General features: G+C 39.4%; 1 protein-coding gene across 1 annotated transcript in view; it reads left to right on the top strand.

Annotated features, from left to right (window-relative positions):
- The window catches only part of ptk2aa (protein tyrosine kinase 2aa), a 61034-nt gene that overhangs the window by 26001 nt on the left and 10059 nt on the right, over positions 1 to 24974 (top strand). Inside the window, exons 7-27 of the mRNA XM_054606192.1 lie at positions 357 to 419; positions 2660 to 2714; positions 7398 to 7538; positions 7780 to 7857; positions 8108 to 8215; positions 9370 to 9487; positions 10087 to 10117; positions 10994 to 11058; positions 13754 to 13771; positions 16570 to 16626; positions 19068 to 19165; positions 19636 to 19720; positions 20022 to 20122; positions 20482 to 20597; positions 20995 to 21095; positions 21338 to 21427; positions 21560 to 21764; positions 22416 to 22527; positions 22624 to 22698; positions 24385 to 24492; positions 24853 to 24963. Of these exons, the coding sequence (XP_054462167.1) occupies positions 357 to 419; positions 2660 to 2714; positions 7398 to 7538; positions 7780 to 7857; positions 8108 to 8215; positions 9370 to 9487; positions 10087 to 10117; positions 10994 to 11058; positions 13754 to 13771; positions 16570 to 16626; positions 19068 to 19165; positions 19636 to 19720; positions 20022 to 20122; positions 20482 to 20597; positions 20995 to 21095; positions 21338 to 21427; positions 21560 to 21764; positions 22416 to 22527; positions 22624 to 22698; positions 24385 to 24492; positions 24853 to 24963 (1936 nt within the window). The remainder of the gene's footprint in view (positions 1 to 356; positions 420 to 2659; positions 2715 to 7397; positions 7539 to 7779; positions 7858 to 8107; positions 8216 to 9369; positions 9488 to 10086; positions 10118 to 10993; positions 11059 to 13753; positions 13772 to 16569; positions 16627 to 19067; positions 19166 to 19635; positions 19721 to 20021; positions 20123 to 20481; positions 20598 to 20994; positions 21096 to 21337; positions 21428 to 21559; positions 21765 to 22415; positions 22528 to 22623; positions 22699 to 24384; positions 24493 to 24852; positions 24964 to 24974) is intronic.

Raw genomic sequence — 24974 nt, 5'->3', positions numbered from 1 at the left:
TTGAAACAATCGTAATTCATTCCATCTATTTTGCCTAAACTATAATTTAAAGCAATATCCTTGACAATTGAAATTGTTGGGTTCACTAGATGAGTTGTTTTTGTGTAAAACTCTTTATGCAAGCCTCTCAGGCACACTCCTCATTCTTGCCAACATACCACAAATGTTGGTTAAGTTTTGACCTCCTCTGTCTTTTTGGAAGTAGGTGAAGTAATACCAGGGATCCCTGTGCTGCTTAAATATAAATCCTGTATAGTTTTTGGACACATTTAAGAAGTAGTCACTTTAAATTGTGTGTCTGCAGTAAATGTATCTGACCTTGTTCTCTCTCTGTGTCCTGCTGGTTTCAATTCCAGGAGGTTCTTCAAAGAGATGAGAGGAAACGCCCTGGACAAGAAATCCAACTATGAACTATTGGAGTAAGTATGTTCTTCATGAGCTCACAAACGTTCTAGTACATCACATCCTTCCTCTACGTGGAAATATGTTTTGTAACTTTGCAGAAATAACAGGAAAGCAACACAGAGTCTGCTTTTTCAGTAGAGGATTCTTATGCAGTTCCTAGAAATCTGGATAAGTGGAAAACAATAGAAAGAATTTCAATAAGAGTTTGAGAATTGCACAAATGTCTGGGGACATCTAAACATCGTTCTTCAATTTTATTGTTTGTAATGTTTTAATACTTGATGATTTGTTTGGGTTTGGCTGCTCTGTCTATGTGAGCTCCCTGGTTTCCTGCATGTGTTGATCCACCACCATCTCTCTGCTAGATGGATGTTGATGAAGAACATTAACAAACTCAGCCTTAACGAGGTTTTGGCTCTAACATGACCACATTCTAACGAGCTGCCCTTCTTCCAATGAAGTCTTTCTTTCTGTCCATCAGCCTAACGAGCTCTCCAATTATCTGAGAAGAATGCCCTCTGTCTTTCCACCAATAACTCTTTGTCTGTTTTCTTCGTCCTCTCAGTCTGTCTGTCTGTCTGTCTGTCTGTCTGTCTGTCTGTCTGTCTGAGTCTCGTCTCTAGACTCTCATCCTTCTTTTTTGTCTGCTTTCCCCCCGTGTTCTAGCTGTCTTTGTTTGTTTTCTCTACGTCTCCCTCGCTGCCTGTCTCTGTTGATTGGGAAAAGATGTTGTGTCATGCATAGTTTAAACCAACAAGAGGGCGAAAGGGAAAGTGCTGTCAGGGCTTTGAATGCACCACGCTGACAGTAGGCCATCGGGGCTCTTGTTAAGTGTCCGTGGTCGATCTCAGGTCATACATTTTGGGTCGTGTCTGTTACTTCTCCCATTTTATTTCTCTGTTTTTCGCCTCTGCTTTTTCTTTTTTGTAATCTTTTAAGAGCAAAAGACAACAATACAACTTTTGGATTTTATGGTTCCGTAATTTCCGAATAATTCCCTTATTCATTTCCCAGAGGTTTCCATGAAAGAGCTTTCTCTTTTACATGTTCACTCTGTAGGTTGCGCTAGTAATTAATTGGAATGAATTAACTTGAAGTGTACTAATTGAACACTGTCTCTATTTCCCCATCATTTGTACTAATTATGTAGTTCTTTCCAGGAAACCTCACAGATTATTAACAATTTATGAGGAAATGACACACCCATCTTTACCTCGTATATAACGAGATAGTCTCAATAGATTTTTATTAGTATAAAAATGTTAGGCAAGTTTGTTTTGTTTGCACTTCTACACAGTTGTCTTTCTCCTGGCTGGTTCTTCTTATGCAGCCACTAAACATGTGCATGTCTGAGATCAGTTGGCTGGAGTCCTTGTGGTTTGTGAGCTAATGCAACATGTTTAATCAGTGGGCCTTCATTAGTTGTGCTTGTTCTTTGGGGTGGTCTTAGCGTGTCATCTTTCAGAGCCTTTTTATTTTGTGTTTGTGCAATCTGTTGCCGCTGTAATGGCTTTGGTATTTAGAGGGATAACATTTTTAGGGGTGACAAACAGCATATTTAATCCTCTCATAAAAATGGACAGCCAAGTGAAGTAGAAGTATCTGCACATGTGTTTGCCATAGAGGAGGATAATCTAAGATAAGGGCAAGCCTGACAGTTTAAACAACCACAGGGAAGCACTTTTGTCAATGATTTACGACTATATGTAATAATAATTGACTGATATTTGACCTTTGTTGGAGGAATAGGATGATGTGAGCTCTCAGCCTCTCCCCTACTCTCTCTCCACCCGTTCTGTCCTCCTCCCCCTGTGCTTAGTCTTCTCTCTAGAGGAGTTTGAATCATTAGTTAGCTTCCTGTTTTAGCTCTGCACATCTTTCTTTGTCTCTATGGTTTCCCTCTTTGTACTCCTCCCCGCCTCTCTCTCTCTCTCTCTCTCTCTCTCTCTCTCTCTCTCTCTTTTTCTACTCTCTCTGTTTTTCCTTAGCCCTGTCTCTTAGGAAAAGATGAGTCTTGCTCTGTATAGTCAGCACTTAGTCATAGCTTTCTGTTTCTTGTCTTCAGTTAACTGTCCTGCGTAAACTGTATCTGTAGCTATTGTTGGTAATTTCTCTGCAGAGGAAAAAATAAAGCTGCTGAGATCAGATAAAGACAGAAGTGCTTGTCAATTAACATTCCTCAGTGTAATTACAGCATAATAATCATTTGGCTCTCTTCCTATCCTTTTCTCTCTCTCTCTCTCTCTCTTTCCAGGAAAGACGTTGGTTTGCGGCGTTTTTTCCCAAAAGACCTGTTGGATTCAGTCAAGGTGAGAATAATCAGTTTTTAATGGGGATCAAAACAGAGGTGGAGTACACACAATGCAATACGTCAGGCTGCTGAAAAAACAGTATTCACTTTCGCCTTTTGAAAGATCTGTTGAAGAAACAGCTCAATAGGAGGGTTTCTGATCAAAATGTGGGTGTCCCGGTAGGGTGAGTAAGTGATGCTCTCCCCTCATTCAGCAGCTGCTATCATAGTGGCCCATCTGCTCCACTGGAGTTGCTAAATGAATAAAAGTAACCAAAGTGTTCGGTTTATAGGCAGCTCCCTACTCTAAGTGAATCCTCCTTCCAGCCAATTTTCTGAATGTGCTACTTGATGTGTTGTCAGACCCGGGCTGGCCTGGCTGACAGAGTGTGAAGCAGTCCAAGACTCCGCAAGAGTGAAATGAAATGTTGGCCAACTAACCAGCACAGTTTAGGGGACTGGAGACGAGTGAGAGAATGAATAGGAAAATATGATACTTTTACCAGAGCATCTATTTTATTTTATTTTTCACACACACTATATATAGATGAGTGTGATTAATGTTGTTTTCACCAATGAAGAATCACAGTTCTGCAAATCTCATTGTTAGAGTAATAGTTTGACATTTTGGAAAATAGCTTTATTTGCTTTCTAAAATGAGAAGATCTATACAAGTGTCATGTCTGTCTTGTAAAATAAAGGGCAGACAGCAGCAGGGATTTGCACTGAAATTTGAATTTGTTGGTTGGCAATAAGATTTTGTGTTAGAATAGACAGCTAATTTGTAGTCTGGCAGACTTTGGTCGTGGATGTTTGTATGTGACGGCTGTGTGTGATCGCACAATGAACACATCTGTGTCAGTGATAAATTTACGGCACGCGTTTATGGGGAGGGTCTCGGTGTGTGTCTGTGAGAAAGAAAGGCCCCAGTGACCCGAAAGGGTCTCGATGTCAGCAGGCGGGCGGACAGATGCTCTGCAGAGGGAGAGAAAGTGTGTGTGTGTGTGTGTGTGTGTGTGTGTGTGTGTGTGTGTGTGTGTGTGTGTGTGTGTGTGCGTGTGTGTGTGAGTGACCCTGAGGTCAGGTTTAAAAACACATTCTCTTTCCAACAATGAGGAGGGAGGAGGAGCAGGCAGCAATGTGCGTCTCCTTCTGGGGTCCCCCCCGTCTGTCAAGCCCTGATGACTCCCCCCTCATCACCTACTCTACCTCCCCTCCTCTCTCATTTTCTACTCTTTTGGCGGACATGACAAGGCACTCTCCCCTACGTTCTGTTTTTTTCTAAGCCGTGAAGATGCACTCAGTGACATATGTGTAGTCAAACATTGGCACATCTGACTTAGTTGTAGATGTCTGGACTGATGCTGAAATTTTTAAAAATGGCAAATATTGATTTTTATTTTATCACACTGTTTATGGTCTGTTTATATGATACATGCCCGACACATTTCAATGAATGTAAGAATAGAGAATCAGTAGAAGTATTAGTTACTTGCATTTAACATAATGAGTTGTAAAGCATTTATTTTGACAATCCTCCAAGTAGTTTTTCAAGCAAAATTGCCCAACATTTTCTGGTTCCAGCTTCTCAGTTGCAACAATTTGATGATAAAATAAATATCTTTGGGTGCGATGTGAAGACATTACCTTGGGCTTTCGGAAATTGTAAATGCCATTTTAAAAGACCAAACTTTTTATCGATGACCTTAGAAAATAATCATTTTCCGCAGCCCTATTGACTGACTTGTGTCTGTCTTTGAGTATTTTTCTATGATAATTATAATATAATTATATCATGCATAAACAGTTAAAAACAGTTAATGTTAAACAAATGGTGTCCGACACATCTGCTCGTACATACATCTCTTACATACATACATGGATGTGTGTGTGTGTGTGTGTGTGTGTGTGTGTGTGTGTGTGTGTGTGTGTGTGTGTGTGTGTGTGTGTGTGTGTGTGTGTGTGTGTGTGTGTGTGTGTGTGTGTGTGTGTGTGTGTGTGTGTGTGTGTGTGTGAATGAGGGAGAGAGAGAGAGAGCACAGCTGTCATTTACATTTCTGTCGTCCGCTAAAAGAGAATGGTAGTCATTTAATGGGATTATTCACCCTCAATGGACTCTACTTCACACACACACACACACACACACACATACACACACAAACCCAAGAGCAGATGGCTGTGGTAGTAAACATTGACCGATGTTAGCTGTGGTGAAAGCTTTATAAAGAGCAAAGTCTGTTCATTTATATTGACAGGCTGGGCAGCAGGTTTAATAAAACTGACCTTTAGCGGCTTTGTAGATCAAAGTTTGATCAACCAGCCTCGCTTGGGCCGAAGAGTTTGGTTCCTCATCAGGTTGATAACTCACTTTCTCTACTTTGTGAAGCCAAGGATTAGCCCAAAACAATTTGGTGATTCTGAAGCGAGATTTGTTGTGACATTTGATTTTTTGTTGCAAATCTTTCTAAAAACAGACATTTTTGAGTGTTTTCTACAGCAGGCCTAAAACATTGTTGCACATTCTGTGATGATCTGAAAGCACAATCATCAATGAAATATCAACAGCTGAAACACAATGTCTGAAACGAGGGCCTCCTTTGACAAAACTCTTCACAGAAAAACCAAGAGCATATAGACAGAGTACAACATATCTTACATCTCTTGCAAAAGCAACGTTTAATTCAAAACTATATAATCTCTTGTAAAAAAAAATGTATTTTGCATCACAACTTGACACACAATCAGTCGGATTTTTTGAATATTTCCGCCCTGACCAAGACCTGGGGAGGCTGAATAAGTCACTATTTTAACCAATGCCTAAATAATTAAGGCTTTTAATAAAACGCCTTCCCTTGCTCTGCATAAGAGTGCCTGAAGAACGTTCTCTTTTTCTGTCATAAAGTACATGTAAAGATTGGAAATGTTCAGAAATATTTTACAGGTTAGGCCACAATGACAAAACATAGTATTAGACCAAAACTCAATATCGCCTCCAGCCCAAAACTGGTACAAATCCCATCTGAGGAAACACAGAGATGCGATACACACCGTCATCATTATATCCTTCCTTCTGTAAACAAAGTAATGAATGTGACAAACTAATTTAAAAATATAAGATAATATATTCTGTATGCGAATGGCCAGCTGTGTGATATAACTGGTCAGCATAGTGATGGGCAGGGAGATAGCTACTCGCAGTGCTTCCTCTCAGGAAGGGTGGACTCTTCGGACTGACAAGATCTCTCTGGGTTATTACGTCTGTGTGAGTGTGGTGGAATTTCAGGAATTAAAACATAGATCCTATCAAGAGCACGGAGAAACACACACATAAGCGCCTAAGCATTATATTCTGTAATCATTTGTGTGTTATGACATCTGTTGAAATGACACACATACACACACAAGGCTGCACACACAGGAACATTGAAGATGTGTGTGTGTGTGTGTGTGTGTGTGTGTGTGTGTGTGTGTGTGTGTGTGTGTGTGTGTGTGTGTGTGTGTGTGTGTGTGTGTGTGTGTGTGTGTGTGTGTGTGTGTGTGTGTGTGTGTGTGTAGGTTTCTTGATTCCTTCAGGCTTATTGAGTAGACAGCTGGCAACATCGCTCTGTACTGAAATTAAGTCCAGATATTCATGCTTGTATTCACAAATGAATAACAAAAAACAGAAATAGAAATAGATAGTTGTTCAACAAAATGGTTAATAGAAAATAAGACTTAATTGTCTTTATATGAATGATACTGACCTCAAAAAGTTGAATACGAACAGAAGGGTTATACACATTGTATATCTTCTGGGCCTCATTAGACTCACCTGTCATCACTCAATTGCTTATGTCGAAGTCACACTTAAAGGCCAATAAATCAATACAGTTTGTCCTTTTGCGGTTGCGGTTGTAATTGATAACTGTTCTTTTATTTTGTGTAGAATGACCTCAATGTGATGAACCAGTCTTCTGTAAATCCACACATGCTTTTTTAAGCCTGGTTTGTAAGGCACTAAATCCCCTTTAATCTTTATCTTAATCTATATATGGGCAGCTATTTATAGTTACAGAGTGTCTTTACTGTAAATGTACTTGTATATTTTCTATGTGTTATGGGGGGTGGGGTGTTGGGGGGGGATTCCTCTTCATATAAGTCACAATTCTTTAATATATACATCAGATGAAGAGGATTAAAACATGACATTGTGTTCGTGTGTGTGTGTCGTGCATCTTTATGTCAAGAGAATATTAAATAATGTTCCTAGATGGATTTTCTTTCTGTCAGCTCCTCATCCGCCGGCTCTCTGTGATGTGACCTAAAAAAAGAAAATCAGGTCTGAGAAACGCAACTGTCTGACTATGAGTCTGTACGAGCGCTTCCATATGAATGGGATGAACGGTTGTTTAATTGAGTGGTAACCAACAGTGTTAATGTGTCTTTGTGAAGATATTGATCTGAACTGAGAGTGCCCCTGGAATGAAGTGCTGGGGTCAATTTGATTGGAACCAGAGTGGACTATTAGTCAATCAATGTGTTCCTCTCTTAGTGTCTCTCTGCACATCACATACACACACATACACACAAATGCACTCATGCCTCCTACTCACTTCTTACAGAGTTACAGATTTTTTTTTTTTTTTTTTTTAATGTTTTATATAAAGTTAGTTTTTATATTCATTTTCTTCCTTTACCCTCCCAAATTCTCTCCTCTCTTCAGGCCAAAACTCTTCGAAAGCTGATTCAGCAGACATTCAAGCAGGTAGCCAATCTCAACGACGAGCAGTGCATCCTGAAGTTCTTGGAGATACTCGCACCAATCTATCGCTACGACAAGGAGTGCTTCAAATGTGCCCTCGGGGTAGGTTTTTATTCCATTCTTGCCTCTCGTCTCTGATTAGTTGTGTTAGGCTGCCCCCTTTTGGTGGCATCAGGTTCTGCATGTATCCAAGATGTGACGCTGAGTGTCTTCAGTTATGTGATTCGTGCCATGAGCTACTAATACTCTGCTTCCTTCTAAATCCTTATCCTAAACTTGTTCTTTTCTCCCTCATGCCTTCTGTTGCTTTTTTAACTTGTATCCCTGCTCTTCTCTCTAACAGTCCAGCTGGGTGATCCAGGTGGAGTTAGCTATCGGGCCAGAGGAAGGGATCAGCTACCTCACTGACAAGGGATCCACGGTGAGTTCCTACTGAGACCACATCGTACCACACAGCCAGGTTTAAGAGTTGTTATGAATGGCCTTTTCTTGTATTGTTGCGTATACCAAACATATTAAGACCGAATGTTTCCAGGCCACAAAGAGTAGTCATTACTTTAAGACTTCACATATATGACTTGTTCATTTGATGATGAATGAATATGGATAGGTTTAGCCCAGTGTCCATGGTTTCATTTTGACTCTTCCTGTGTTCCTCTCTCTGTCCCCAGCCCACCCATCTAGCTAACTTTAACCAAGTTCAGTCCATCCAGTACTCCGCCATGGAGGAGAAGGACCGGAAAGGGATGCTACAGCTCAACGTAGCCGGAGCTGCTGAGGTATTACTACCCTGTCTGACTGTCCCTTTGTCTAGATATACAAATGCACCCATGAAAAACTCAATGAGTGGCAGCAACTCAAAATTGTAACTCTTGACATTTTTAGATATCGGATTTATATGTATTTCCTTTACTGTTTGGTATTCTGTTTTATCACTATGATAGAGAATTCTTATTGCTCCCCCTTTTATGTCTCCGCCTTTATGTAGTACACACTTTTCCTCAACCTGTCTTAAATGCAGGTTGAAAATGTCTTCCTTTCCCAAAATCAATTTCAACAGGAGAAGAGGGTCTTAGGAGAAGTTGATGTACTGAAATACTGGGAGTTTAGTTTAGTTTTATTTCTTCTCGGAAGTAAGTGTTTGTGCAGAATGCGGAGAGAACAATGCAGTGGGCTAATGTTCAAAATATAAAAAAGGAGTATTCAATCTCATACTTTTAGAGAGATCTGTGAAGCTATGAAAAGGACAGATAATTGCAGGTTTTCTTACTTTCTAAAGACAGTTTTATTGGTATCATTTGTTTAGTATTGATGACTCCTTTGCCCGCTAATGGATACTAAAGAGCTACCATAAACTGTACCCATTATGGTGCATAGCTTGGTTACTCGGCCCTGTGTGTGTGTGTGTGTGTGTGTGTGTGTGTGTGTGTGTGTGTGTGTGTGTGTGTGTGCCCTGTGTGTGTGTGTGTGTGTGTGTGTGTGTGTGTGTGTGTGTGTGTGTGTGTGCGTGTGCGTGTGTGTGAGTGATTGACTGGCTGAGATATATTCAGAGATTAACTAATGCTTTTCCATGTATTGATTCCCCATACTGGTTAAACTCACAGAGGAAGGCTTTCATAACAACCACTGTGGTATTAGTGGAATCTTTCTGTTTTATTGGCTTTTATAGTATTAGATTTACTTACACACACACACACACACACACACACACACACACACACACACACACACACACACACACACACACACAAACAAACACTCTCAATATTCTGTGAGAGAGAGCAGTTTTCCCCTGACGTCAGGAGCAGCTGGAAACCCCCACTGTGCTGTTATGTGTAAGAGAAAATCTGAGTGTCTGTGGAGATAATGGCTCTTTGTAACAGGCCTGCCACTGTGCGTGTGTGTGTGTGCGTGCGTGCGTGTGTGTGTGCAGCCTCTAACAGTTACGACAGCATCGCTGACCATGGCGGAGAACTTGGCTGACTTGATTGACGGCTACTGTCGGCTCATCTCCATGGAAACTCACTCTTTCATCGTCAGATTTCAGAAAGGTATGAAACTGAAGATCCCATATTAATGCAAAAAATATTAAAATACAACCCTGTAGCACAACTCATAGTGTTGACTTTTCTGTTCTATTCTATAAAAATAGATCTATTTAATGTAAGCATTACATTTTTTTAGTTTAGAAACAATCCATGAAAGATCAAATTGCTACTGAACAGCTTCTGGAATTAGGTTTATGCCAATGTCCACAATATCCCAATAATATATGCTATCATAATATTCAAAAAGTAATTTAATAATACAACGTGCAGCAGAGTTTCCTAAAACATCTTCCAATTTTGGCAAATTATCAAAAGCTCTTTCTATGATGGTGGTCTATGGCTTATATGGATATTGCAACAATCAATAAAGCTAAATTGTTATAGCTAGTACACTTTGTAAATTGTTAATACATAATATGTGATACACTGACATACAGCACTATTACTATAGACATTCTGGTTGTATACTAAATGTATCTATTTCATTTCTGTATGAAGGGGAGTCAAATCTTGTATGTAATCTTTTTTTATTCTGGGTTTTTTTTTTTTTTTTTTTTTTTTTTTGCTTCACATTACTGACAATTTGTGTTTCTGTCCTCTAGAGGGAGAGAGAGCTCTGCCTTCCATCCCAAAGTAAGTACCTGTCAAGTTCTTAGTATTGTTACAGTAGATCCTACATCTGTCTCCAACAAATATAAAATGTGCTGGGGTGTGTCACTTGTAGACAAAAAATATATATATATAGTAGTTAAAATAACCACAATATCATTCTCAAAGTTTGCTTAAAACTTTAAAGGTTTGGCACGGTGCCAGGCTTATCATTAAAAACAATGGACAGATCAACCTTTTAATGAAAATAATCAGTCCGTTGCAGCCCAGTGGTCTTATATTATCATGAAAGTGTCCATTAATAAATGAAATCAAAACTCAACAGACTAATCCGTTTCAAAAAGGTTTCATGCCCAAACTATTTACCAATAACTCAGCAAAGAGTGGGTTCATTGTGTTTGTTTATCCGTGACCGTAGAAGCTTGAACATTTTTGTGTTCACATTTTGCTGCCACTTGATCAAATACAAACACAAACCTTTTACTTATTTTTTGCTCATTTCAACTCAAATCTTTTTCTCCTCTTTCGCTCCATCTCTGGTCAAATAAGGAGATAAGTTTAGGAGCCAAATATTTTCCACTTAGGGTTTTTAAACACTGTGGTAGTCTCCTCCTCCTCTTTTTGGCCTCTGTCTCTCTGTCTCTCTCTCTCTCTCTTTTTCTCTCTGCCTGTTGTGGTTGTGATGTAAAGAGTGTGGTGAAGCTCAGATGACCCAAACGGAGAGACCAGTGCAAAGGCAGAGAGATAATTGAAGCAGACAGAGTTAGTTTACAGAGACTTTAAAAATCACTTCTATTATGGTTGGAGAGGCTACGATTTAACCAAGGTATGATGGTGTTACATCCAAGTGTTGAAGGTGTTTGACTGTTGTCTAATTTGTTTCTTTTTCTTCTTTTCTAGAGTGTCCAACAATGAGAAAAAGTTAGAAGCAGTCAGGAGTGGAGTGAGAGCCATCTCTGTCTCAGGTAAGAAAAATATTCTGCACACTCACCAGTCGACAGGTTAAGGAGCAAGATGTGCACAGTCTGATAGCTTTGTTGGCTCCAACTACCGTCTTTTCTTTCTGTCTTTCCATTTCCTCCAACATCTGTTTTCTCTCTCACCCATCTCTCATTGTTTTCTTTTCCTTTGGGACTGCCTCTCCCTCCGTCTCACCCCGTCCTCTGTGTTCCTGCTTTCTTTTGTTTACTTCCTCTCCCCCTCGGTCTTCCCCACATCTCATTCACTCTTTTTTTATTTTTTATTTCTCTTACACTGGTCTTCTTTCCTGCCTGATTGGCTGCAGACTTAGTGACACCGTCGACTCCCAAGCCAACCAAGGCGCGCCGTTTCCTCCTCCCCTTTGTCTTCTGTTCAGATTCGTCACCCAATGGTATCCTCTGCTCTCATTGGACAGTTAGTGGAGGAGCGCGTCCGCAAAATTGTGATGTGGTGGAAACAAATGCCTGATTTGATGATCATTCTTATTGGGTAATGTTACATTGCAGTAAAGATGGTGTTCAGTAAAACCTCAGAGAAAGAAGCCTATTGATTAAATCTTACATAAAACTGCACAATATATGCAGTTTAAAATGTACTATTTTGTCTTTCTGGATTGATCGTAGCACAAATCTGACTCAGAAAAGGTTATGGAGTTCCATATTCCCAATGCAAAATCAAGATGGTTTTGTGGATGAATAACTTCCATCTGCTGCATCACAATCTACCTCTTTTTTAAGGGATGCCCTCTTCTACTAAACTACCTCTGACCTCAGTGCCTGGTTTCTTTGACTAATTCAGTTTTACACACACGCTTCACCATAATAACTGCTTGTGTGCTGCAGTTTATAAGTCAATGCTCTTAAAGTAAGACTGTGACACAAATGGAATCTCTGAATTGTGCAGTACTTTCTAACTGGGGGTAACTCATTAAAACTTACTACCAGTGAAACATTTCTAGGTTTTACTTCTTATATTTGTATTCTTTTTTGAGCCTACCTGCTGAGTAAAGCTAATAAAGATGGATATTTTACATTTTCCTTTTTTGAACACTGGGACTGAAAGTAGCCAGCACTGACATACTGACTAAAATGTTTCTCTCGAGTCTCAGTTCAGCACATGCCCTGCTGTTGAGGTCATAGTTTGGTTATTTTTAATCATTAATTTCAGTTTTTTTTATGTCAGTTAATTCAGAGCGTAATTCATGGCATGGTGGCCAAGCGGTTAGAGAGATCGTTTTTCCTTTTGAAAGAGTTGAGTTGGATCACTAAGTATCTCCCCTGTTAAAGTCTTTTCAGGCAGCCGACTCAGTGATGTCGTTCTATAGGCAGGAAATATAGTTGAAAGAACTTAATGACACATAAATGCTATTGAGTATTGTGATTCTACTAAAACTCCCTCCATATACTTTATATATTTGTCCTGCACCAAGTTAAATGGGAGAGCCTGTGTCCTTGTGTCTCCATCTACGGCTTTGCCAGCTTTCCTCAGTAGCTTGCAGAACTGGTCAGAGAAAGCAATGGATCTGGACCGCAGCTGGTTTGTTGTTGAAACTTTCCAAAATCAATCAAACTTTTCGAAATCCCAAACCCTTAGAATTGAACTAATGTTAGACAATTGAGTTGGTAATGAAAGCTGTATAATGATAACTTTATTTGTCAATGAAGTGCTTCACAGGATTTTAAAAAGGAACTACAACAATAAAATATTGCAATGCACACGCAACAATAAGGACATACAATATACATGGGGAAACATTATTAAAAAGGTGAGGGGGAAAAAAACACTTTATAACAGAGAATGAAAGCCACATTAGCAAAGTACGTTTTAAGATCAGACATAAAAGCCCAAAGTATAACAATAGCAATCCGATTATCTGGAAGGGAAAAAAAAACATTACATTTTTCAACTAAAGGATACCGGAAAAAGAATTAAAGTAGAGCCGAGAACAGCCCCTCTGTTGCCAGGCCAAACAGGCTGCATGTTTACCGGGCAGACATGAAAGCGGTATCATCCTCCTCATCTAAATCCCGGCAAGTGTATTTCCTAAAATGTCGAACTCTTCCTTTTGATTTGATCTCTCCTCCGTGTTTGGGTTAAGATTCTTAAGAGACCATTACAGTAATCCAATCCGAATCTAGAAACTGTTGTGTAGTTCCATTGCAAGTAGAGATATGTGTGAAACCTTGATCATGAAAATGAGTACGATATAAGGATCTAACTCTGCCCACTGTTTACATCATACCACTTCATCTCTTAACCTCACATTAACTCTCTAACTCACAAATATTCACAGCTTGACATCATACTTAATTGAAATCATACTGGTGTTCAAATGTTGCTTTGCATAATGCTGTCATTTCTTGCAGCGGTTCATTTCACCAACATGTGTCTGTGCAGCATTAACCAACGTTGTTACCTCTGCTGTTTCACCAGAGATATTTTGAATCTTAGCTAACTGCCTGCTGAGTGCTTGGCTTTGCAAATTCTGCAACATCTCCCATGTTGTTTCAAGACTTTTCATGCTCTAACCGCTCTCTCTTTTCTCTCTCTCTCTCTCTCCCCTCTTTTCCTCCGCTCTGCCTCCTCCTTTCTGCTTTCTCTCTCTCTCTCTCTCTCTCTCTCTCCATTCTCCTCCTCCTCTGCTGTCCCGTTTCCTGCATGCTCTCCTGGACCCTGCAGAGGATCTTAGTGGGGATGGTAAAGTTATGCTGTTGTTTATCAATCTCTCTGTTGTCTCTTCTTTATAGTCCTCACTCCACCAACACACACTGCAACCGTCCTGGGAAAGGGTAGCGTGTGTGCGTGTGTGTGTGTGTGTGCGTGCGTGCGTGTGTGTGTGTGCGTGTGTGTGTGTGTGTGTGTGTGTGTGTGTGTGTGTGTGTGTGTGTGTGTGTGGTGGGGTGTGGGTTGTTGTTTATGCATGCATTCCTACATCTTTAACATGACGCTATTTGTGTATGTGCTGAATTGTGTACATATAGAGGGATTTAGGTCATTTAGAATGAAAGGATGTTTTAGCTGAATGTCTTTTTTTTCTCATGTTTCATTGATTGGAAACATGAATATATCGCCAGTAGCCTTAATGAGTTTGACCTATAAGCAAGAGTCGTTTACTATTTCAGTATTGTGTTTTTAGGATGTTTGAGTCTAGTCTTTTTTATTATTTTTTACAGAGGACCACCACTAAATCTCAAATATGTCTGCTTTTAACCACAAGAATGACACAAAAAGCAAAATTTGGAAATTTAGTGGTATTTCTCTTTAAGGGAACTTCTCCAGAAGTTCTCTTGCTCTCTCTCTCTTTCTTTCTCTCTCTCTCTCTCTCTCTCTCTCTCTCTCTCCACACACACGCAAAATCATGCACACGTGTACTCGCGTATATTCATGCACACACAGAGTGGAGTAGGGAGAGGTTTTCTGGATTCATGAGAGGGTGCATTCCTGGCTATAATGGGCTAACTAGCACACACACACACACACACACACACACACACACACACACACACACACACACACACACATACAGTATCCCATCCACTGGAAGCAGAAAGAGACAAAGTTAGACCAGTGCGACCTAAAAAGGGTTGATTCTTTATGACAAATCTCAAACCATGTGAGCGAATTAGCGGCAGAAATGGCCTTCACAGTGCAAATTAGAAATATGTATACAAAAATATATATAGACCTGAAACATATTGATCCATCTGCTGATTTAAGTACAACAAACAAATAAGAAAATGTTAAACAAACAGTTTGAAATCAGCTGGAAGCATTTAATCATTGCACGCATGGAAACATTGAAAAGACTTTCTGGATGAAAATAAAAAAAAGGTTTTATGTTTTATTGTTGCTGAAATGTGTTTTTTTTGACTGATGAAAGCCACATTTTGCTGAATCACTATTTTGTATATAATCGTTGATCTAATGAAACACATTTGAGCAGAAGCAACCAGAACGTTTGCTTTTATTTGATTTTCCCTTATGTGAAATCATAAATCATGCACAGCAATGGTTTAGCAAAATTCATGCCTGTTTGATTAAAAGTTCAAACTATTCCAACCTCTTCTCCTATGGGATGTACAATTTGACACTGAAATACGCTTTTTTGCTTTCCTGCTGAGAGTTGCATGAAACTATTGATACCTCTCTCCTGTCATGTTCGTTAAATATCCAGCTGGAGCCTGCATCTGGTTAGCCTAGCTTAGCGTAAAGACTGGAAACGGGGCAAACAGCTAGCCTGGTTCTTTAGGAAGTTTAAACAAACATGATATAACGTGTTAATTAGTGAGCTTACGAAGTGCTGGTTGGAGGATTTCATTTTTAACCTTTGGGCAGAGTCAGGCTAGCTGTCCCCCTGCTTCTGGTCTTTGTGCTAAGCTAAGCTAACTGTCTCCTGGCTGTAGCTTTGGATTTACTGTGAAGACATGAGAGTGGTCTCGATCTTCTCATCTAACTCTTGGCAAGAAATGTATGTATTTCCCAAAGCGACTTTTAGCATTGAACACGTTTAAATCAACTTCACTACAATCCAGTGAATTATTTAGCCTGCCTTATATTACAACCAAACGTCTAGTGCTTTCTCTAGCTTATTCTACATGGCAGGCTCTACATGGCTGATTATCTTGAGAAAATCTGCCACAGGCTTTAGAAAAGGATTTCTGATAAGTTTGGGAACATGTTCCCACAGAGCCTGATAAATCCTGGGCAGAGCTGTGAGCGCAGCACTCAGGACAGCAGATGTTTGACTCTTGTTTCCAACAGCTGAGTCTGCACACTGATTTTATTTTAAACACCACCATCTGGTTAGGATAGACTCGGCCCATCTTTCCCTCTCTTTTTCCTGCTGGCTCTCTCCTCTCGCCCCTCTCTCTCTCTCTCTCTCTTTCTATCTATCTGATTCGGCACAGATTTGGTCCCAATCTTGCCATCTGCTTACATGACAGCTAGATTAACTATTTATTTATCTTAATGTTTCACTCTCTCTCTCTGTTCTCGCCTCCTTCCTCCTGCTTTCTCTCTCCTGTTCATTTTCTACTTCTGTCTATGTCTCTTCTCTTTCTCTTTCCCCCCCTCTGCTCCTCCACTACCACCACAGTTTACTCCCTGCAGCCCAGCTGCTCTCACACAGACAGATACGCACAACACATGCTCGGCTGACCCTCTCCGCCAAGTGTGTGTGCGCAGAGAGAGAGAAAGAGAGGAGCTGCGTGGGTGTTGCTTTGGTTTTTGCGCAGGAGTTGTCGAAACTCTTCATGCTTTATTCCTTAGTTTTATTGTGCAGCTTTGCTTTTTACCGCACGCTTGTTTTGGTGTGTGTCGGTGACCCTTCATACCATAGCAGACGCACGGTAAACTGAGCAACATGAGCATGAATTTCCTTTTGTTTGTGTTTGTGTATTTGTGTTACTTTAGACTTAGGTTTTTTTTCTATTTAATTCTTTTGCATTTTTTTTTTTTTTTACCCTCTGTGTGTGTGTGTGTGTCTCATGTTACAGAGACGGATGACTATGCTGAGATAGTTGATGAAGAGGACACATACACCATGCCCTCCAGTAAGTAACTTATTCACTCTCTTTTCTTTTGTCTAACATCTTCGAGCTAAAGTCATACCAAAGTACCAAAGTTTGTACTCAGAAGCTTCTGTTGCGCTGAAGCAGGAGAACTATACAATTACTGTTTCACTGTTATTCTTCTGTCAGATGGTTACGTTCTCAAACTGCCTTTCATTTTGTTCTTCCATCTAATAAGCCGAGTGTGGTGTGAATCTTATCCAAGAAACACACTCAAACAGGGAACATCAGAGAAGCTACATTAAACCACTTTTGGTTAGGTAGTAGTTAATCAAATCCAAGCCAGTTTCGGCGTCTTATGTAAACAGCAGAGACACCAGCTGGAGGTCAGAGAGGCTGCAACTCGTAATCTAAAACTCTGGTTTGTTTGACAATCATTGCATCTGTCAAATTCATTCATATGTTAGTCAAAACCTTGAATGTGCTGGTAAGCTCGGCTATAGCCCTTTGAGTAATGGTGGTTTTAACCCTCGGTTCCAATTCATTTAATGTGGACGTCTCGGGCGGTACTCATGCATTTGTTCGCGTGGCCAACTTTTGAAAATGGACTGTGTTCTTCTCTCCTCCCACAGTCTTATTCTATCTTTCCCTGTCTGCCTTTTATTTTTGTGTCTTTCGCTTTGCTTCTTTTTGCAACTTCCTCTTAACAGACTTTCTGCAGACTTCTGACATATTATATTCCTACTCTGTGCTTGAGTTTGTACATATGTCCAAGTCATGCTGTCTGCTGTATGTATAACATGAAGCTGTATTACAGTAATGACTTAATAGCAAACCTACTCTTTTGACCGTTTTGTGGCAGTATTCTTTTTATTAACTTCTTTATAAACTAAACGTCAGTTAAAGAGTGAAATGGGTCAATTATCTGTGTCTAAATACATTTGTATGTGTGTGTTTTTTTTTTCTGAGCTACTCTCAATCTTAATACAGCTGTCTGGCTCTCTCCCTCTTTTCATCTCTTACTTCCTCTTTCTCCCATCGCCTACACAGTCAGCTATGGAGTAGTTGAAGGTAAAGCTCCCTGTCTCTCTGTTATTCTGTGCTACCCAAATGCCTCAAGATTTTACGCTTTTGTTCATATTTTTATTTGCCAGTCACTTGATTACGTTGTTGCCAGCCTAAAAATAAATGTGTGCATCTTCCTGCAAGTAATTATTTTTCATTTAATCAGAAAAATACCCATTGATTTACATGAGTTACAGTATCAATTATGTGGCTTTGTTATGAAGCCATGAACCGGTGTAGTTATGATTTCTTATTAGTGTTTTTCAAAGAAAAATACAAAGACTCAATGTACATAATATCCAGGTTGTTGTTGTTTACTTGTGTTATTTGGCGTTTTGTAAACCAAGTTCATTTTGTTCTTGTGTTGAAATAAAAGGGAGGGCCAGTCAATAAACAGAGCAAGATGTTGCTTCATAAATAGTTTAATCAGAAGAGTCCCCAGACTCCTGGAGCTAAACAATCTCCCAGTATTTGTGTGGTTCTCAATTTATTTTACCAGCATGTTGGTGTTGACATTTTTATTTCTTTATTGTAATTTATTATCATCGTGGTATGTTGTTGTTTTTCTTCAGACATCTCTTGGTTCTTTTGTGTTTGAAGCGATTATTAAATTCCCTGCAAACAAACTGGCGTATAGATTAATTTCAGTAAATGTCTTACTAATAATGGTAATGATGTTGGTATTTGTGTTTATCTCCTGATTGAGTCAAATAGCTGAGCTTTATTGAGTCTGACAGATAAGTGAACTAGTACAGGATAAGTTCCTGATGGTCAGAGTCCTACGTAAACTTTTTGAGCTCAGTGTTTGGTCCATTTTTTACAGCGGTTGGTTAGCAGCTGCCGTTAATGCAGCACTGTAGAAATATTTATGACCTTTTCAACAAAGCACAAATATTGATAACACATAAATGTCAAAGCATGTGGATGTCAGTTGCAAGAACAACTGGAGTGCATGTAAACACTGATTTTTATGAACATTGCTTTTTGTCTTTTACATAGTATTACCGTATGTTGGTATGTTTGTTATTTTGTCTGGCAGTGTGCATCTCAAATCAAGGTTTGTCGAGTTGGAGGTGTATAGAAGGGAATATAATCTGGGGTCGAAATGTTATTTTATATTGTTAATAGTTTATTATTTTAGTCTAATCTGATTACAAGTGGGTGGGGTTCATCAACAAGGACAAGCATTGACTTCCTGAAAGTTAGAAATCATTTCAAAGTATCTTAACTTCCTTTTTTGTGGTAAAAACAATCACCTGATGTCATCCAAATTGTCTTGTCCTGGTAAACTGGTCCAAGTAAAGCATGTCAAATGTAACGGGTTTTCCCAGTGTTTCCAGTGTATTCAAAAACAAGGACTAAACATATAAATCTCTCTCCTTCAAATCTGTTCTCTTTTACTCTCTCCTCCACTTCAGCGCGGGATTATGAGATCCAGAGGGACAGGATAGAGTTGGGCCGCTGCATAGGAGAGGGGCAGTTTGGAGATGTCCACCAAGGAGTCTATAACAGCCCGGTATGTCCAAATACAAACATACATAAACATTTGTTCATGGACACACTTTTAGTGTACTTCCCAATCAATCATAAGGCAATACAGCTGATTCTGATTCTGATTCTGATCATAAGACATGTGAAGGATAGTCTGTTGGGTTGTTACTCTATTATCCAGCTGAAAGTAAACATTGTCATTTTAGAAGTATACTTAAGTCTGCACCCTGCCAACAAGTGCAAAGATAAGATTCTGATACTTTATTCACTGAACATATTGAATTACAAACACTTTTGGTCCAAGTTAATGATTTAAATTGTAGTAAGAGTTTGTTTCAGTGCATTAAACATTAATTTACACATTTTATGTGATACATAATTATTGTGGTATTGTGTGTAATATTATATAAATTATGCATATTGATTTCAACCAGCCTTATCACTGTATTATGTATAATCTGCTAACTTGTGTGACCTGTACCATGTGTTCTGCAGGACAAACCATCTCTAGCTGTCGCCATTAAGACGTGTAAGAACTGTACATCCGACAGCGTCAGAGAAAAGTTCCTACAAGAAGCATGTAAGACCAAACTGTGTTTTGTTTTTATTACTTAAAAAGAGCAAAACTTTCACACACCAATAGGACGACAGTTGCGTAGCACACTGTCTTCTTCACTTGCATATAGATATATTTAGTTACTTTAGAAACCTGCTGAAGGCCTCAGTACTGAAACGTTTGAACTAAATATATCTATGTGCAAGAGAAGAAGACAGTGTGTGGGAGTTTTTTTGTTGTTATTATTACTTGATTTATAAGCAAACCATATTTAATTTCATACATACTGAGTGTGTTTATGTGTGTGTCTTTTTTTCCCTTGCAGTGACAATGCGTCAGTTTGACCACCCTCACATTGTTAAGCTGATCGGAGTGATCACAGAAAACCCCGTGTGGATCATCATGGAGCTGTGTACTCTGGGAGAGGTACGTCTGAGGCTGTGTGGATAACGTGCCGGTCACACAAACGGACTGACTAGAGTAGAGCGTGTGTCACTTCTTGTCAGTAGAAAAAGGAAATAGTTGAATGCAAGTCATGACTAGGAAAGGCCAGACCTGTAAATCGCTTACATTAAGAAAATGAAACACTTGATTGATACTTGTTAACACTTGTAGGTTAGAAAACTTCAAAGTAAAGTTTTGCTGACAGACTATTATCAGTGTGAGATGGTCACATGGACTGACTTGTTATCTGCCAGTGTTGTATAAATACACTGCATAAAACTATCTCTCCATCTTAACCCCCGCCCCTGTTTTTCCCTCCATCTTTCTCTCTCTGTCTACAGTTACGTTCCTTCCTTCAGGTGAGGAAGTACAACTTGGATTTGGCCTCTCTCATTTTGTTTGCCTACCAGCTCAGCATGGCGCTCGCATATCTGGAGAGTAAACGCTTTGTTCACAGGTACACACACACACACACACACACACACACACACACACACACACACACACACACACACACACGCATGCATGCTCTATATAGATTTCTAACGAACTGTGGCCACATGATGTCATGGATTGACATTATTAGTATTATCATGTCATGTCATAGTATAATTAACCATGAAAGTTTCAAGAGTTTTGTTTTCTGATGTTATTTTTAAATGCATGCATTTAACTTACTGAAAAAGTGACTAAAAGGCTGTATAATAGCTCTTTGTAGCAAATATGGAGTGGTTTTCAGGCACTGCCGTGGTGTTTCCATCATTTTCATGCTCTTTGATAGATATTTAGCATCTACAAAACTGACAAATAGCCTCTATGATTCAGGCCTAATGACACTCAATATTGACTTGCAGGGACATAGCAGCACGCAATGTTTTGGTCTCTACAGTCGACTGCGTGATGCTCGGAGACTTTGGTCTGTCGCGATACATGGAGGACAGCTCTTACTACAAAGGTAACGATACTCGAACACATAAGCAGCTTTGTGTTATTATGTGACACAGAACAGAGTTCACTAATGTTTCAAATGTATCCAAGACAGCTGCACCAGTTCTAGTTTTGTGTATGTGACCAACTTTTCCAGTTGCCAGTACTTTACCACCACCAACAGGTTACAGCAGGATACTGCAGTTTACAGTGTAACAAATGTAATGTATTTATACAATATTGACGTGACTGTGTTTGTCTTTGTATCAGCTTCTAAAGGTAAACTTCCTATCAAATGGATGGCTCCTGAATCTATCAACTTCAGAAGATTCACCTCTGCCAGTGACGTCTGGATGTTTGGTGAGTTCTGATCAATTATATGTGATTGCGTTTGTTGTGTTGGTTACTGTCATTAGAAAATATACTTACAGTACATCCTCTGAGAAACAGTACTGAAGAACTATGTCTGTTTGCTCCTCTGTCTCTCTGTAGGTGTGTGCATGTGGGAGATCTTAATGTTCGGCATCAAGCCCTTCCAGGGAGTGAAGAACAACGACGTGATTGGCAGAATAGAGAACGGCGAGCGATTGGCTATGCCTCCTCAGTGCCCGCCCACCCTCTACAGTTTGATGACCAAATGTTGGTCGTATGACCCCAGCAAGCGACCGCGATTCACAGAACTCAAAACACAACTCAGGTAATCAAATGTTTTATTTTCAGTTGATGCCCATAAGCGCTTGTGTGTGAATATTAATTACACAAAAGACCATCATACTAACACCATGGCAATGCTTTCCAAAGTTAAAAAGGTCTATGCATGTTACGTAGACCGTTTTCTTATGTCTTTAAAGTTCACAGACAGACAGAACTGGGCAGTCAATATCCAAACGCAACTAATTTATTGTATTAATTGTTTGGTTACAATATTAATGGTGTTAATAAAAATATTATAATGGTAAAGTTAAAAGCAAATATGGATTGAAGTTTTTAAATGTATAACAAGCCCTTTTTCAAATCCTTTGTTGTAATTTCATGAATAACTGTCTTGTTTTACCATATACACTGACTGATTAATGCCCATCAAGAATGTTGATACCTCGGGTTTATTTACCATATACAAATCACAGTAGCTGCTTTCCTTAAGTGCCCTTGGTGTTGTTAGAGAAGTTTCTCTTCAAGTGAAAAATCGCTTTCTGATGGATTTAATTTACTCCCACGATAAAGATGTTGTAAAGTATCCCCAACTTTTTGTCCCAAAAAAAAAATGTATTACCCTGCACTGAGAAATATGTTGGATAAATAAAAAGATGATTTAATAAAATCAGTTCTTTATGTGTAACTTTTGTAGCACCATACTGGAGGAAGAGAAGCTTCAACAAGAGGAGAGAATTCGAATGGAGATGAGGAGACAAATCACCGTGTCCTGGGACTCTGGAGGGCCCGATGAAGCACCGCCTAAAGTATGGCTGATGTGATTTTTTATTTAATTTTTTTTATTTTTTCAGCACGTGTTTGACATGGCTGATAATGACACACTGTTATCTTTCTGTCTGCAGCCCAGTAGACCAGGTTACCCAAGTCCTCGTTCCAGTGAAGGCTTCTTTTCCGGCCCCCAACTCAACCACTTCCCGGTACAGAAAACACACACATACAGAATACACACACACACACACACACACACACACAAAAACACAGCTACTGAAGTGACAAAACTGTGCTCTTCTGTTCCCTGTCATCCACTGCGGCTAAAGCAGTGTTTCTTCTGACCTCCAGAGGGGTTAGGAGGCAACAGCAGCAGTGTGCAGGGCTACAGGGACGAAGAATTCAGGACTCTTTAAGAACAAACTTACTGTAAACTATTCAAAAGTAGTCATCAAGGAAAACACATACAGTGTCAGGAATAGATAACAAAATATTATTTCGGGCTAACTAAATGTGTTGTGGTATTGGCTGCACACTCAACTTGTATAAATATGTGATCATGGTGAAATGCACTAATCTAATCAGTGTTAATTTAAGATCCTTGTTCAAATATTTGAAATGCTGATGTGTGTTCACTACCACAAACACTTGATGTTTGTCCCCCCCTAGCCGTGCAGTACAAGCTATGCAGAGGGTTTAGTTGTTCTTTTTAACCGACGACTTTGTAGAAATACCGTTTTCAAGAAAGGTGCATCAATCACAAATCTTAAAAACCTACCAAATACTCTTTCATTTTACAATATTGTAAACATCTTTTTTTCAGGTTCTTTAAAATCACCTTTTAATGTCCAGGTTGAGCAAGATCAGCACAATAACGGCCAACCCAGTAGAGTCAGTATTCAGTCGGAGTTAACTCAAGGACAGACTTGTGATGGAAGACAGCAAGTGTGGGCTACATGTGTCAAAAGTCATGAAGAGAAATGTGCTGGGAAGAGAAAATGAGAGAGACTTTCAGTGCAGTTATTCCTCTCCTCATAAAACGAGCAGACAGCAGGCATTTCCTGTAGCCACACACACACACAAATCAAGCCACTCTCCAGCTCGTGTGACAACAAGCAGCTCTCTCTCTCTTGTCCTTATAAGGAGTGTATAATCATAACGGCTTTACAAGTCAAACTTGATTAAATCACACATAAGAATAACATCTGTATATGTTGGTAGCATGAATTACACATCAGACTGAGAACAGCTGAACACTGTACGATAACTCTCATGATTCTTTGAGACCTCGTGCCAAATCCGAAATTGTTATTATTAACAACACTTACTAAGTGTTTGTGTGATTAATATCATTTTTCATAATGATTCCTTGATTGTTCACGCTTCAGAGACCCTTTCTATGAGTCTATTTTAAATATGGGTTCAACCTCAACCGCTGTTTGTCATCAGTTTTCTTTTTACATTAAAACATTTACAAAAGCACAATTGAGTTTTACTTGAGGAACACTTCAATTGTGGGTTGTAATCCAGACAGGAAAGTATAAGGACACTTTGATATATTAGTTAAGGAACTATCAGTCAATTTTACTATTGTAAACCTAATTTATATACCTTTACTAGACATGTTTTTCAAAAATTCCCAAAATGCCTTATTGCTCTTCTTTTGCTTTATTGCTTTTGAGTTTTGAGCATTTGTTTTTCCTGTAAAATGAGAATAACAAACTACAAAGCTACTTAGTTATGAATAGTTTTTATACCATATATAGGCAAAAAGCGGTAAACCTTGGCGAATTCTTTAGAATTGTGTATGTGTTATCAAAACAAGTAGGTAAAAACAATTATTATCCATGTTTTATACTCTCTGTCTCTGTTTGCCACTCTTTCTGTGTGTCCAGCCGTCAGCCCATGGTGGTGTAGGAGGAGTAGGGGGCAGCTACCCACCTATTGATACCTGGAATCAACACAGACCTGAACACACTGCACTGTGGAGCCCTAACATGGAGGTATGCACTCTCAGTCATAAAGGACATTTGACAGGGAGAACACACTGAAATTACATCTATTATATTCCCCCATGAGGTGGTGCGAGTGCATTTTATGACATTTCAGCTACTTAAATACTCCCTGAACCAGATGTATCGCAATGTGTTGACAGGGGAATAAAGTTTCTGCTGTCAGCAAAATATTTTAATCGGCAATTGGATTCATGTAAACATTAATATTGGCCGATGTATTGAAGATCACACAGTTCAATGAATCACTTGTCGGCATAGAATGATGATTGAAGTGATCTTTTTGCTTTCCTGTCCCTGACAGAAGTTTAAAATGTTATTATTTAGACTGTCTAAATATATTTTCCACAGGACGATGGATGTGTAGGCCATGCTGTGATGGAGGAGAGGCTGATGATGCAGCAACAACAGATGGAGGACGACCAGCGGTGGCTGGAGCAGGAGGAGAGCTTCATGGTTATGGTAATGGTGTT

Source organism: Anoplopoma fimbria, chromosome 10, assembly GCF_027596085.1.
Source record: "Anoplopoma fimbria isolate UVic2021 breed Golden Eagle Sablefish chromosome 10, Afim_UVic_2022, whole genome shotgun sequence".
In the NCBI taxonomy this organism is placed as follows: domain Eukaryota; kingdom Metazoa; phylum Chordata; class Actinopteri; order Perciformes; family Anoplopomatidae; genus Anoplopoma; species Anoplopoma fimbria.
Note: the sequence above shows the minus strand (reverse complement) of the source record. Positions and strands in the feature narration are given on the sequence as shown.